Source organism: Rhea americana, unplaced genomic scaffold, assembly GCF_003343005.1.
Source record: "Rhea americana isolate MKP2758 unplaced genomic scaffold, rheAme1 scaffold_383, whole genome shotgun sequence".
NCBI lineage: Eukaryota > Metazoa > Chordata > Aves > Rheiformes > Rheidae > Rhea > Rhea americana.
Genome location: NW_028186516.1, coordinates 257354 through 271298, shown reverse-complemented (window position 1 = coordinate 271298; position 13945 = coordinate 257354). Strand labels below are relative to the sequence as shown.

Here is a 13945-nt window from a genome sequence, read left to right as displayed (position 1 = left end):
AGAGCTGAAACAGCCTTAGTGCTTCTCCCTGTGCTTTCAAGTCTGTGCATACAAAAGGGCCGATGGAATCCATTCACCTGGACTACAGGTATCCATTGTACTGTATTAGGGGCTTCTCAGTTTCCCTAGTTTTCTGTTTCCTGAAATGTGGCAGATTTCAAGGTTTGCAGCCAAGAAAATGCAAGGTATGTCTTAAATTAAACTGCATGGGTTCCTGCTGTGTTCTGCCTTTTGCTCAGTTGCTTGTGCCTTTCAAAATCAGTGAATAGGCATGACAGTATACACCCCATACAGCCCAAGGGGCTCAAGAAACTGCTGTGTTTTAGGTTCCCAAAATAAAATTGCTGAAGTGCTCAAGTCTTATTTTTAAAGCAAGTCTCCAGGCTTTCCTAGTACTTCACTGCAATTCTCTCTTCTCTGATGAAAATAGTTCATTTTTCTTATAATAAAAGAATACAGAAGATGTGAGAGAGACTTGTGAAGATGCTTTTGTTCCCGAGGAACTTTCAGCATTTTCAATTTAAAGTAATGTGTAAGAAGTTTTACAACTGTTTAAATGTGATCTCAGCTGGATCAGGTGCAGTGAAGGCTCCATTTAAAAGTCAAAAATCAAAATTCTTCTAAATAGGTCCAGTTATTTTCAAGCTTCAAGTATGAAATAGTCCATAGTAGGTCTTTGAGATTTTACAGCCACAGAGTGGATTGTCAGTAGGAGTTTTTAGAGGCAGGGAAGTTGATTACATGTGTGAAGCCCTTTTAAATCACTTGTGATAAGTATCAGTTCAGAATTTGCCCAGGCACATACACTCATTAGCAAACAAACTCCAAATACAGGGTCATTCTGATGAATAAGGAAGTACCAGTCAAAAAGAATCCAGCTTGACTCCCTGATCTCAWGCGGGGTGGCTGCAGTTAAACAAAATTTGAGTTGTCATTTTCCGTAGACAGTAAGAAACACTGACCATGGAATTCTGCCGGAKCACTCGGTTTTCAGAGTGCAATCGTTTAACACAATGAGAAGAATGAAAGAAGGAAAAAAAATTATACTAAGATTCCCTTAAGTAAAAGGAGAAAGTAGATTCTATATAGAATTTCATTACTTTCATTTTTGAATCATCACAAGAAATGTGTGGTCCTGAAGAGAACAGCAGTTTGTAGGATCCTAAACATTTGTGTTTGGTGGGTAAAAAAAAAAATGGTTTAGGTCTGATTTTGGTCTGCCTGTACTTTAGCTAGGGCACTACTTCTACTGTGAGTTGGATTTCCCTGTGTTCCCAAGCCTGGATTTGCTAAAAATCCAAGTATGCATAACTCTGAGGGCTAATAGGTTATTTTCATTGGGTTTTATCAGTTGTAAGATTTGGCTGTAAAAAGGCAATCTAACCTTTCCCAGGTTTCAGGCCTCTTGGGACTCTTTGCAATAAAAARAAGGTAGAACCAGGATTAGCTGAGGAGAGAATCGCTTTGTTTTGGTGATTTGCAGCTCCTTCCCTGTTCTCCCACTCTTGCATTAGTTTCTCAGGAATTAGGCTTTTGTTGTGGTTTACTATCATCTTGGCTTTTCTGCTCTTTGGCTCTGAAGTCTGAAACATGAAAGCTGGCCGAACTGTGCCGGATGCCCCGAGACAATTGTATATGAGAGCATATTTCTCAGCCGAAAATCGAGGCATGCTGGAGAGAAACGGGGATACTGCACCTGCTGCTTCGCAGATAAGGTGAGCCTGCCTCAGTTGACGAGCCGTTGTGTACCCACAGGGGTTAGGGACTGCCAGCATAACTCTTGCAGATCCCCAGCTAGTGCAGGGCTAAGAGGCATGTGCTCGGAGGGGGGGGGTTGGGGGGTGGAATTGGGAGGGCTGTCTCCTGCTCCCTCTCCCAGTGCGCCTGCAGCAGCAGTGGGGAGCCAGGCAGAGGTCTGTACATACCTCAGTGAGGAGTTCTGTGGAAAAAAGCAGGTTTGATTGTTGGAGGAGTGCAGTGATTTCCATTCAGCTGTCAAAATTGAGCCAGACACGGGAACTGTTGTGGCTGGGCAGAGCATTTGTTTTATTAAATTATGAAATGCAGATGCAACCCTCCAGCTTAAGCAGACTGTTACTGTAGGTCAATAGCAAACTTGTTTGTGMGCTCTCAGTGGATGGCTGATGTAATTTTTCATTCAAAGGTTTTGCTAACTGCGCACCTGAAACTGAGGATTACTGACTGGCTTTTGCTAAMGCTGCTAACAGTAGAGGGCTGGGTTTAGTTTGGGAGGAGGGTAACACTCTGTAAATGAGGGGTTGCAGATGAGTTTAATTCTCCCCGTATTAACTTATTACCCAGCTAAACTAAGACAGRGCGGCTCTTCTGAGTATAATTTAGGGTGGCATTTGGCCCACTCTGTGTGACCATTGGCAGCTACCCAACCRGAACAAGGGAATGGCTGGAATGAGCATTCTTAAGATTTGGAGACAGTGTGCTGTTTATACACTTAGCTGGGGGATAAAATGCCAGCATCTCTAGTATGATGAAGCTCAGCTGGCTGGAAGTATATGATAAATTTGTTTCCTGGCTTGCTTGTCTTGGAGAGTTACTATTTTGTTTTTTTTAATCTCAAGTCATTTTTTTTAATATCTGCACCTTTTAAAGAAGGTTGTTCTTCCATTTGAAAGCTCTCTGTAGGGGAAGGAATCTCCCTTTCCAGAGAGAGGAGGATGAGGCTCTGTTGTTACCACATGGCTTATGCAAGAGAAAAAACTATGCAGAGACATGCAGGTGATCTCTGCTGCTGGCAAAAGATGCTAAATGGCAGTCCTGAATACTGAAGCCTGTAAAGGCTAGGTACACTTAGAGCAGGGCATTGCTTCTAAGGAAAGATACTGTAAGGCTGTGGCATCACCCTGGTCCAGGGAGAAGCTGGGCTTGTCCCCTTTGTGATTTTGGACAATGTCATTTTTCTGYATAGTATCCAATAAGGATTTTAAAACCTTTCCTCTCTCCAACCATGTTGTAACTACTTGGACTGAACTCTTGGGAAGAGACTGCCCTTGAAACCATTCTTTAGGCGAGTTGTGGATGTGTCCTGGGCATCTGGTTAGCAACTGAGGCCTCCAATTCTGAGTCTCTAGGAGCTATTGTGGTTACAAATAATGCTTAGTTATCCATGTCCTCATCGCTGCTTTCTGGCTCTGCCTGACTCAAACTGGGCAGAGGCCCACTCTAGGGGAAAAAGAACACTGCCTCCCCTCAGCCTTCTGTTGATATTCTTATTTATTTATTACTTGATCTTTGCACTGTGGTCACACTTCTGAATTTGACTTGCTCCAGGTGCTGTGTAACCACAGAAGGCAAAGACAGATCTTGCCCAAAATTGCTCCAGTCTAAATCCTTGTGGCAAGGCTGTTTACTTGAAATGTTACAACGCTGTTGCTGTCAGCCAGATGCTGCCAGCTTTCCATTCCCTACAAAGGTGTATGCCTTTGTATATATGCCTGTGCCTGTATCTTCTGAAGTGAGCTGGCCTGTCTGCTTTACAGTGAATGAAGTACATTTGATCTCTGTTGCTGAGGTCTCTGCGCTAGCGGAAGGCAAAAGTAGCCAATGGCAGAATAAAGCTTAATGTGATTGCTGTAAGGACTCCAGAAACAACTGGATACACTTAGGTCCAACTTTACAATACATGAATGATGCGTTTTCATAAACCGTGGAAAAACTATATTCTTGTTGCCATGATCTGTTTCTTCACTCTTACCTTTTAATACTAGATTTTTTTTAAGTGCCTGTATTTAAGAAAGAGACATTCTTTTGGTATGGAAAGCTTATATTTATCCTACAGATACTATCGTAAGGTTCCATATTTTCCTCCTTTTATCTGACAGACTGCTGTTGTGCAGCAAATGGTAATTAAGAGTAGGAGTTTCACAAATAGTTTCATTCTACTGCTGACCTCAGTGGACACTTGATAGCTTATGGTACCAGAGACTATGGTTTGTTCTGTCCTAAGCATGTAAAAATTTCCATCATCTTTCACCAAATAATATAAAGCGTAAGACCTCTAGATGCAATGGGAACTGAGCATCCATCAGTGCCAAGACTGAAAAGATTATTTCCTCTTCCTCAGCTATTAATCACAGCATACCACCAATTTCATGCAGAAGCTTGCCCCATGTTAGGCTTTAGTGATACGAACACAGTAGCCATTGTTTTCATTTTTGCTTATTAATACCTGGAGAGCATATATTGCAGTGGTTTTCACATTGCTTGGAAAAGAGTCAGCAGGTAATGGCTCGCAGAGCTGGGAAACCCTTAAAAAGGGACTTACTCCTTTTCCCATGTTAAGAGTTTGCTGAAGAACTAGAGGGAGAAACTATTTAAATGCTTTCTTGTGAAAGTGTATGCACGTAGATGTGCACAAAACAAGTTGCACCTGCAAGCATCATCAGGAAAGTGAATGTGCAATAGAGAAAAGTAGCTTACGAGGCAGTATTTACAGGCAGGAAGTCAGTCTTACTTTGCTGACTTGGGGGGCTGCTGCCAGCTTCTTCRCTGCAGAAAGAGAGCATCTCGGAGAGAAGCCAGGCTGGGAATTAAAATAAGTCTTTGTTCATTTTCTAAACTCTTCCCAGAAGAGGAAAAACCACTAATGACCTCTTACACTAGTAACTCTCAGACTCGAAACAAGAAGGGAGGTGAAAACTTCAGGGCTCCAGTGACAATGTAAAACAGAGGTTTCAATGGGCAGCTCCAGTGCCATGATTCAAAGAGCAAGGAATCCTGTAGCACCTAATGAGAAACATACAGCATTTCTTTGCAAGAAGGCAAGACGATGGAGATAACCGTGCGCTGGGTGGGAGAATGTTTCTGTGACAGGCTGTTACAGACCTGCCTTAGACCAGCAATGACTGAAGGTCATTTATATCTGCTGTGTGAATCCAGTTTACAATGGCTGTCTTCCCAGGTCACACCCTGTTCCTTCAGGAGGACGACTAGGGGAATTATGCTTGTAAAAAGGAGCAGATGTAAAAGGACCTGTTGGGTCAGGGCAGACGGGGGAGAGGCTACGTTTTGGAGGCCTAGGCAGTGTCTTAACTGGGATCTCTGGAAGGTTTATTCTCTTGAAAGCTAGGGTCCTACCCGCTGCTAGTACATACAAACCTCTCCTTACCTGAGATGCTCGTGCTGCAAAATGGCTCTGGGATAGGAAGATGGCAAGGTGGTTGAAGTGCTTTGCCAGGCATTTAGCATCTCCATGACCCTGGGCAGGATTTTGGACCCTGGAAGCCAGGAGAGCAATTGCTGGCTAGCGGTTGGGCCAAGGCAGACCTTGCTGTGGAAGTGGGGCTTCTTCAAGCTATGCATGTGGAAGCGAATGGATGCAGTGACTTACTGCGCCCTGACGACACTTGAGACAGAGAGGAATCGGTCATCTTACAATGGAGCAGTTATCTCAGTGGCTACCAGTGATACAGGGCTGGGGATGCTCACTGAGATGCCAGATGGGGAGTGGGCCTACTATTCTGGAAAGGAATATGCTCTTGGGTGCCACATCTGCACTCGAAAGGATGCAGGAGCCATTGAAGTCAGCTGCAAAGGAGAACTGGTTCTTATCTTAACGTCAACAGGTTTTGCATTTGACAAAAGGAGGTGGGCAGTGATGCACTTTTATTCATCTAGGTGTCCAGATATTTTCTGTGGCTGTTTAAGAGACAAAAGGAGTTTGCATGTTTAGTTAAACAACAGTAGATGAATTTGATCTTTAAATCTGGAGAAAGAAAAGGCTAGAAAATCAAGAAAACACTGGAGTTTTGGAATAAAAATTAAATCCTTCACCAGAGGTCTATTTTTATTTAAAGGGAATGTAATTTACTGCTAAAGTAGGATTTTTTGAATTGTGACTTTGTTTAGGGTTACACAATTAAGGCTCTGCTAGTTATCAGCGTTCGTAAGTCTGCAGGCAATTAAAGTGTGTTCGCTATTGTATCAATAGAGGCTTTATGAAACTGTAGAGTAGACTTAATGAGCACTTTCCTAGGCCCTTGACCTGTATATTAGTTGAGGTATTGCTCTGTAGGAACTCCAGGGCATGTGATTTCAGGTTTGATTCTAAAATAAATTGCTCTTAATTACTTTATGCTGCAAATATAAGAGGCAGTGAATGTTTTTGCTGATACAAGTCACCCAAAGAGTTAAAATTGCTTCACTCTAACACCATTAAATACACTGTTTTACAATACTCTGAAGTGTGGTAGGCATATTACAAACAGCTTGTTCCTGTGGTTTAGAAAATAGGATTTCCAAAAGAAACCAATAAGTTGGGGGTGGGAGACRAATCACAGAATGGAAGTTTTGAAAAATTTTAGTTTGGAAACGTCAAAACCATTTCTGTATGTAATACGGACTTTTTTCCTGTGACAACACCCAAATGGACTAGAAAATGTGATATGATCTCTATGCACAAGTACACCTGTAATAATGAAATCCTAGTTAAGAAAGTGTAAGTTGAAACGTGGCAGTTTCAATACAAAATATTTTTACTTTATTGTAACACTTTCCTGTTGAAAAGAATATTGTAGCATTGTAGACTCCAGAAACTCAGTCTAGCACCTTTCTAGCACTTCTCCCCATTCCCACTTCCTCCTAAAAAAAAAAAAAAAAGAAAGAAAAAAAAAAAAGTCATTTTTAATTTAAACCAAGTTTCAGAAGGAATATTGCCTCAAACACACTTTTGACTGGGCTCAGTTCATAATGGAGTTCTCTTAACGTTTTCAGACTCGTAGCAAGCCCCATGTAACTGTCTATGGAGAGCTTTGGAGATCAGCTTCGGGGGTATGTGAGAGAACGTTAGCTCGAGGAAGGTACTCCTGAGACTTTTCAGCGGAGCTGCTTAAATACTGCAAATCTCACAGACCTGCACAGAGACAAGGCATTCCAGAGCAGTAGCATGCTGTTTTCCTTCCTTTCCTGCCTTGCAAAAAAGTAAACTCAAATCAAACCATAAATGGTGTTGCTGTTACGACAAAATCTCATTCCATGGCGTTTTATTGTCTGCTATTATTCCAGTTGCTGTTCACTCCTCAAATGGATTTAACATACTTTTGTTAAGGACTGCCTTCAGGCACAAATGTAAACGAAAATAACTGCTTAGGTTTTACCTCAAAGATTGTTATTTATGTAGAAGTATCTGGGGATGAGACATTGCTATTTCAGAATAGGAGCTCCTTGGTGCTACCTCAGTCAAAATAGGAACATCTGCAACCAAATASGCACTGTCAGGGAGCATTCCAGCCCCTGCCACTACTTCAGTGCAAGTGTATGTGCAGAGTGGACCTAAAGGAGCACTGAGAGGCTTCTGCCTTCATGCCAGCTGGTTTTCACCTCCATCATGCCCCCAGCAGAAAGCAAAGTCATGCACACTTACCTGTAGGACAAAATCTGAGGGCTGACAAGGTACAGTGACCTCTGCCTGTGGCTGTATGGTGTGATTGTCAAGATACTCCTCTGAGATTAGAAAGTCATTGCTGAATGCCTTCCTCACTTTGATCTCCGCTGCTTACTGCTGTGAGGCTGTTAAAACTGACAGCCGAAGTATGGCAAATAACATGTAATGACATGACTGGTACAGAACTGAGCAGCTATTGAGTGCTACGGAGTCTTATCCCTACTTCTAGTCTTTGGTTCAGAGTAGATCTTGGTGGTGGTGAAATTAAGGTCTCAGGAGCTTTATATCAGAAGCAGTAACAAAGTATGCAATGATCTACCAAACAAAATGAGATGTCATTGAGAGCTAAAAAGTGAAAGAGAAGGTCTTTGTCGTCTTCTCTATCCCTTCCTAGGGCACCCAGTCCAGATGGCGTGTAGCATAAGGCTGACTGGAAGTGCTCTGAAACTTTCAGTGKTTTTTTGCAGTTTTTAATGAGCTTTGCATGAAGCTTTGATAATAGTGTAAGACAAGAGTGGATGGACCTCAACACCTCTGAAGGGGGAGGTGCCTATCTTCTGAAGACTACTGAATCCTAAGAAAAGAGTGATTGAGAGCATAGAGAAATGAAGAGGGAAAGCTCATCTGTCTGCAGGGTTTTGTCAAGTTTGTTATTTTTTTTAACTACCTCACCAGATCCTGTCATGTTTAAATAGAGATCCCGTATTCAGTGTCTTTATGGCTAAGACATTAGCCTAAGGCTGAGCAAACTTGAATTCTACCCTTAGCTCTGTTACAGTTGCCTTTCAGAAGCCTCTTGTCTTGCTAGCACWTCTGCTTAGCTGGCAACCTGTGAGCATTTCTTCTGAAGGAGAGGAAAACAAAAACCAGCCTGTTTTCATAAGCGTAAATACACCAGCAATAAGGGATCAGAGAATTGTTTGCCCTGGCCAAAGATGATCTCTTGTAACAGAAGCAATGATAATCCCTTGTCCTTCCTGCCCTGTGTTTGCCTGCTCTGTGGAGTGTGAATTTTTCAGGACAAAGGTTGTCTTTTACTCTGGGTGTGTACAGCTTGTGCCCAAGTGTGGCTTCACTGATGTTTATCCTGTGGTATAAAGCAAATAGGATCCTGGAAAAAGCTTTTGTAAATGGACTCACATCTTTAAAGTCTGGAAGGATAGGAGGGCAGCAGGTCATTGCCAGAGGGCGTATCATTTCACAGCAAGGCAAATTCAGAGAAAAGGAGCTGAGACCATGCATACTAGGTGACGTAGAACAGGTGTTTCTTACTCGCGTCCCCTGCTGAGCTTGGCTCCTGTTCAAGCAACTTCACATAGGCTGTGATCAAAGAAACTGGCATTGCAGAACAGTGCATTCAGTGAGTTTTAATTTCCTTTTAGAGGTTAGACCAGATTTTCTGTTACATTAAAAAACAAACCTACGTGTGTAGTAAAATAAGTGATAGACATCAGTTTCCATTGCTGTGATGACAACATCCACAAGAGAGTTGGGCAGAAATGAACAGTGTTTCCTTCACAATAAGAGCTGCACAACTCTCTGGTGTGGAAAGGTAGGGTAGAGCCTGCCCTTGAGCTGACACAGCCAGGCTGCATGACGGCTGTGGATGCTCTGCTGCAATTGCCAAGTGGAAAGGCTCTGTCTTACCCTGCTGCGCAGCAGAAGGGGTTGATAGGCAGGCTATCGTCGCAAGAGCAGTTACCTGGTAGGTAGCATMTCCTTCTGAGTTTTCTAGAGCAGCATGTGCAGAGCTGCACAATAAGATCTAGATTCAACAGAAYATTTGGGCTTCTTGCTTTCCAGTGAAGTCAGTACAAGTTAGGACCAAATACTTTTCCTGAACCCAGCCTTAATTGATGCACGTATTTAACAAAGTCTCTCTGTCTTCGGCACAGCGTGAAGTTGGTGTGCTTAAACATGTGCTTGAGTTAAATCCATTTTCTGTTGTGGTAACAAGCATGCATGCTAGCCACCTCCCTCTCCCTGTAAATCAATGGCGCATTTGTTCATCAGCTGCCATACGTAAGCACGTTTGTTAGATGGACCTAGTACTTCGCTCATCACTACTGACCGTCAGTAGTCAAAGCTTTGGAGGGCCCATGTGCTCTAGCTCCAGCATTGTTTATTCCCGGTTACCTTTCTGGTAACCTTAATGTATGTTGCAAATGCAGTGCAGTAAAGTGAGAAACTAGGAAATAAAAGATTAAACAAAAATAATTGAGAAAAAAATGGGGAAAAAAAGAAAAAGCAACATCCACATCTGATGTGTAGTAGAATTTTCTTTGGACAAACCTCAGAAAAAAGCCATGAAATTACAATTTATTTGTTTATGCTAGTTTCTCTGTTTAGAAGCATGGATGCTTACGATAAAACAAAGGCTTAGAATCACAGGCTGCGTCTTAGCTCTGTCTTTCTGCATGATTGTATTTGTGCTTCCTGAGGCCAAAAAATTCGGAGCTTGGTTTTAGGCAGCAATATCAGTAGGCAATAAGGGGAGACGTGTATTCTGGAGGATGAGTCATGTTTTCTGTGGGATGAACATTTCTGGAGTGGTCATCTCTGCTCACTGTTAAAGGAATGCATGCACCTAGTTTATACTAACCTCTTTGTATTAGATGTGGTCATCCCGGGAGTTGAATGCCTTCGTTAGAGGAGCAGCCTCCTCTAGACGATAAGACATATATAAACGTTTGGGGGGTAGGTTTGAGGAAAAATAGCCTGTGCAGTTTATTGGATCTGAATTTGCAATCCCTCCACCCTTCCGCATAAGCGTACCTGTAGTCCAGGGGGTGGGTCAGGTTTCTCTTCTATGGCAAGAGGATTTTCCCCAATGACGGTTGGGCTTCTTAAATGTTCCAGCATAGAAATCCTAGCAGCTACTAACTGCACAGCAGAACACTGCTCTGGAGCTAAGGGTCTGAACTGAAGCTCATATCAGAAGCTTCCTTTGGGGAAAAATGACCATGACCATGGAAACTTCACCAGTTTCATGTTTAAAAAAAAAAAAAAAAAAAAAGTCTTTTCTCTCTCTAGAATGAAAGTTGTTTTCTTTGGTCTGAATTGCCAGCCTTCATTCAATAACTGTGTCAAACCTAGCTCATTGAAATATTCCGTGGTTCAGTGTTTCCATGAATGTTTGTACTGTCTTCCAAATTTTGATTTAAAAAGAAGGCTTTTGAAATGTCTGTTTTGATTTTTTTTTTTTCAGTGCTCCTTTTGTAACCACTTACAAGACTAGGAGAAAGATTTCAAAATGTCAGTGGAAATTCTGCTAAATGTTTTAGCAGGCATATTTTCCTTGTTTATTATTCACCTCAGATAAAATGGCTATTTCTATCTATGCAAAGTTTTTTTTTTTTTTTTTTTTTAAATAAAACCATAGATATTGCACAGAATGATAGCTAAATTATAGCAAATAACAATGAAATAAAGATAAGGCAAAATCAAAGTTCAGGTCACTCTGGATGATTTTTATAGGATTTATTTTGTTTGTGCTGTGTCCTTGTCTGACTTACTAAGGTTTCCTCAAAGCCTGGTTCACAGGCAATGACAGCACAGTCAAAGCAGATGAAGATAGAATTTGCAATTCCTGGTTAASGGTCCCAGTTTGACACCCAGTAGCTATGGCTGAGTCCAGAAAACTCAGTTCACATTTGTCTGGAATGTTTCAATGCTTGTTCTAAAGCAAACAAAAAAGTGGGATAAATTTTTGAGGGGAGTCTGTCTTTGATACCAGAAGCAGGCTGATCCCTGCAGACTTGCTTGGCAATGCTGGCTTTAATGTGAGATGTTACCTGAGTGAGAAATGTAAGATCTGGCGATTCAAATCCTTCCAAGTCTTTAGGACTGTTTCACTGCTGGGAGACACAGAAAAGTAGCTGGCTTTATCAGGTGCCTCACAGAGAACTAGATGTGTTAGGGTAATGTAGACCGATATTTGCTGAAGAAAAATGTACGAAAGAATGCTGTTAAAAAGCTAGTTAAAAGGCATTTTAATTTTTCTTACTTTTTTTTTGCAAACTGAGTTTAGAGTATTCCTAATGAAACAAATACACATGTGAACATGGGATAAAAGATGTAGACAGCAACTGGATGTAAAAAGAATTGTTCTTTTTTTTTTTGGTAGCAGTTCAGAAAGTCAGGACCATGTTTTCTGAAGTGTTTAACATCAGCAAATTCCATTCTGATGGATATGACTTTATGCTATGTCTTGAAAGGAACAGCACCAAACACACAGCCCTGTCTTCTTGAACTAGCTTGTATTTTGTTTTGAGATCTAATTTCCGTTCCCAGAGATGTTTTAGGTAGATTCTTCTCCAGTGTGACYTGCTTCTCTTTTGTTTCCAAGTCTCAATCAGTTTGGCTTGATCTGTATTCTCCAGTAATTCCTTCTGCACCAAAAGAGGGTTTGGAAAACATTCTTAACCTSATTATTTATCCGTTATTCTTGACATTATGGTATGATGGGAAGTCATCTAGCCATTGAATTACAGTGACATAAGCAGTCACCCTATTTCCCAGCACTACAGGTCAGTCTGCTCTTGAGTGAATCCTTAATATGGCATTGTGATCTTGAGGTTTTGGCAGGATTTTTTTTAAAATGTCTGGCTCTTGTATCAAGAATGTCTCAAATGAGCTTGAGTCCGGACTAGCTGCCTGCTTGCTTATCTCAGAATGTGATGATATTGTGGGGGAGTGGTGTAGAGAAGCTGGTGTGCCTCAGGAAGCCAAGAATGTATGTTTCAGATTAAATCTAAAGAAGTAGAAAAAAATGCACATTCAGTTTTGACTGGTATGTTGAGCTGGTTTGTGCAGCAGTTTGGGTTATAAATCATTATCAGAGAATTGCAAATGCCTTTTCAAACACGGGAAGTATCCTAGTTAGAAAAGCAGGGGATCTCRCAGAGGTAGCGGCTTCCGATGTGGGGTAAAAAAACTTAATGTTGCTGTGATGGTGTGTAAGCTCAAAACTCCCTGAAAAGCTCATAGCAGAATTACCCTGACTCACCACTGCTGAAAACCTGAGAAAAACAGGATGACCTGAGTCCTGTGCCCAGAGAGCTCCTTCATGAAGTTTTCTGTTTGGAGTAAACTTTAGTTCTGACATTACTTTTTAGTTTATGTGAAAGGGGGAAATAGTTACAAAGAAAGAAGAATACATGAAACTGCAGTGAAATGTCATGTTGTTCTATGTTCTTTTTTTTTAATTGGAAATATTTTTTCAGTCTTTATAGTACTCTGAGAAATACGGAGACAATAATTTTGCTCCAAAGTGAAATAAGAGTTTTACATAATTTGGTTTGACCTGAAAATCAAAACAAAACCTACAGCTCTCTAGGAAATGAACTAGACATCTTAGCCACTCCTGCAATAGGTGGGGGGGGGGGAAGGTGCCATATTTATCTGTAGGTGGACAGAGGAAAGCTATATGTTTTGACTGAAAAATATRTGGAATATGACAATGGCCCTTGGTGGGTAGGGGTATGCCTACAGGCAGGATGTACTGGTCGGGTGTTCTGGAAAGGGGAGTTGCGGGTTAATAGTGCTCACACATGGTCTGTATTTCTCTTTCAGTCAGATGGGACTATCCTGGCTATTGCCTTGCTGATCCTCTTCCTCCTGCTAGCACTGGCTCTCCTCTGGTGGTTCTGGCCTCTTTGCTGCACAGTGGTAAGTCCTTCCCATCCTGGTTTACCCACAGTATTACTGATTGCAATGTGCCATTTCTGTGTGAATAAGCTGCCAACAGTTACATGCAAGCTAGGGAAGCCAATTTGCTGACAGATTGCAACAAGTCCTAAACCCTGGAGATAGAATAGCCTTCCACCTCTCTGAGCGTCCCTACCACGCTTCATCATGTTTATGTTGCTGTTGCATGCAGAGTTCTCCCTCATTTTTCTTTGATTAAAATAAAATGCAGGGCAGAAATCACATTAATGTATAATAGCAATTCAGCATTTTCTGGGTGTGACCAGTGAAGGATAGGCAAAGTTTTTAATAGGAAAGAACTATGGAGTGGCTGTGGAACAAGATGGTGCATCTTGCACCGCTGATACTGTTTTATGGTGCTTCATCTCCCTGGCCTTTGGATTGCCTCCATGAAATAGAAACATTAACACACAGACCTTGTCAGAAGCCTTTCAGACTTATTGTGGGTCACAAAATGGAAATGGTTTGCTGAAGTGTGAGTTTCTGTGAATTTTTAGAAAGGAATAGCTTTTCTGAGCTTTCTAATCCCCCTATCAGCATCTCAGCGCTGGAGGACACCTTAAAGGGTAGACATGCTGAACCCAAGCTGAAGTCCTTGTTCTGCCTCTTGTAKAAAGAGAAGACATTTTTAAGTCTCCAAATTTTTGCAAAACTAAGTTACTTTTTTCAGGCTCACCATGTCTGAAAAGCACTTTAAAATATCCGAATGGCAGTTTCACTTGAAATAGACTGTGTTTTTCACCATGAGCAATATCTTTCATAGATTCAACCTGCAAAAAGGTTGCAGAATTAAAAAGCACAGTTACAGAGTTAGTTATT

The 13945-nt window shown here is 41.6% G+C and overlaps 1 protein-coding gene across 1 annotated transcript in view; it reads left to right on the top strand.

The window, feature by feature from the left end:
* Positions 1 to 13945, top strand: part of ANTXR1 (ANTXR cell adhesion molecule 1) — a 101187-nt gene that overhangs the window by 44108 nt on the left and 43134 nt on the right. Inside the window, exon 13 of the mRNA XM_085313376.1 lies at positions 12992 to 13087. Coding sequence (XP_085169502.1) covers positions 12992 to 13087 — 96 coding nt within the window. The remainder of the gene's footprint in view (positions 1 to 12991; positions 13088 to 13945) is intronic.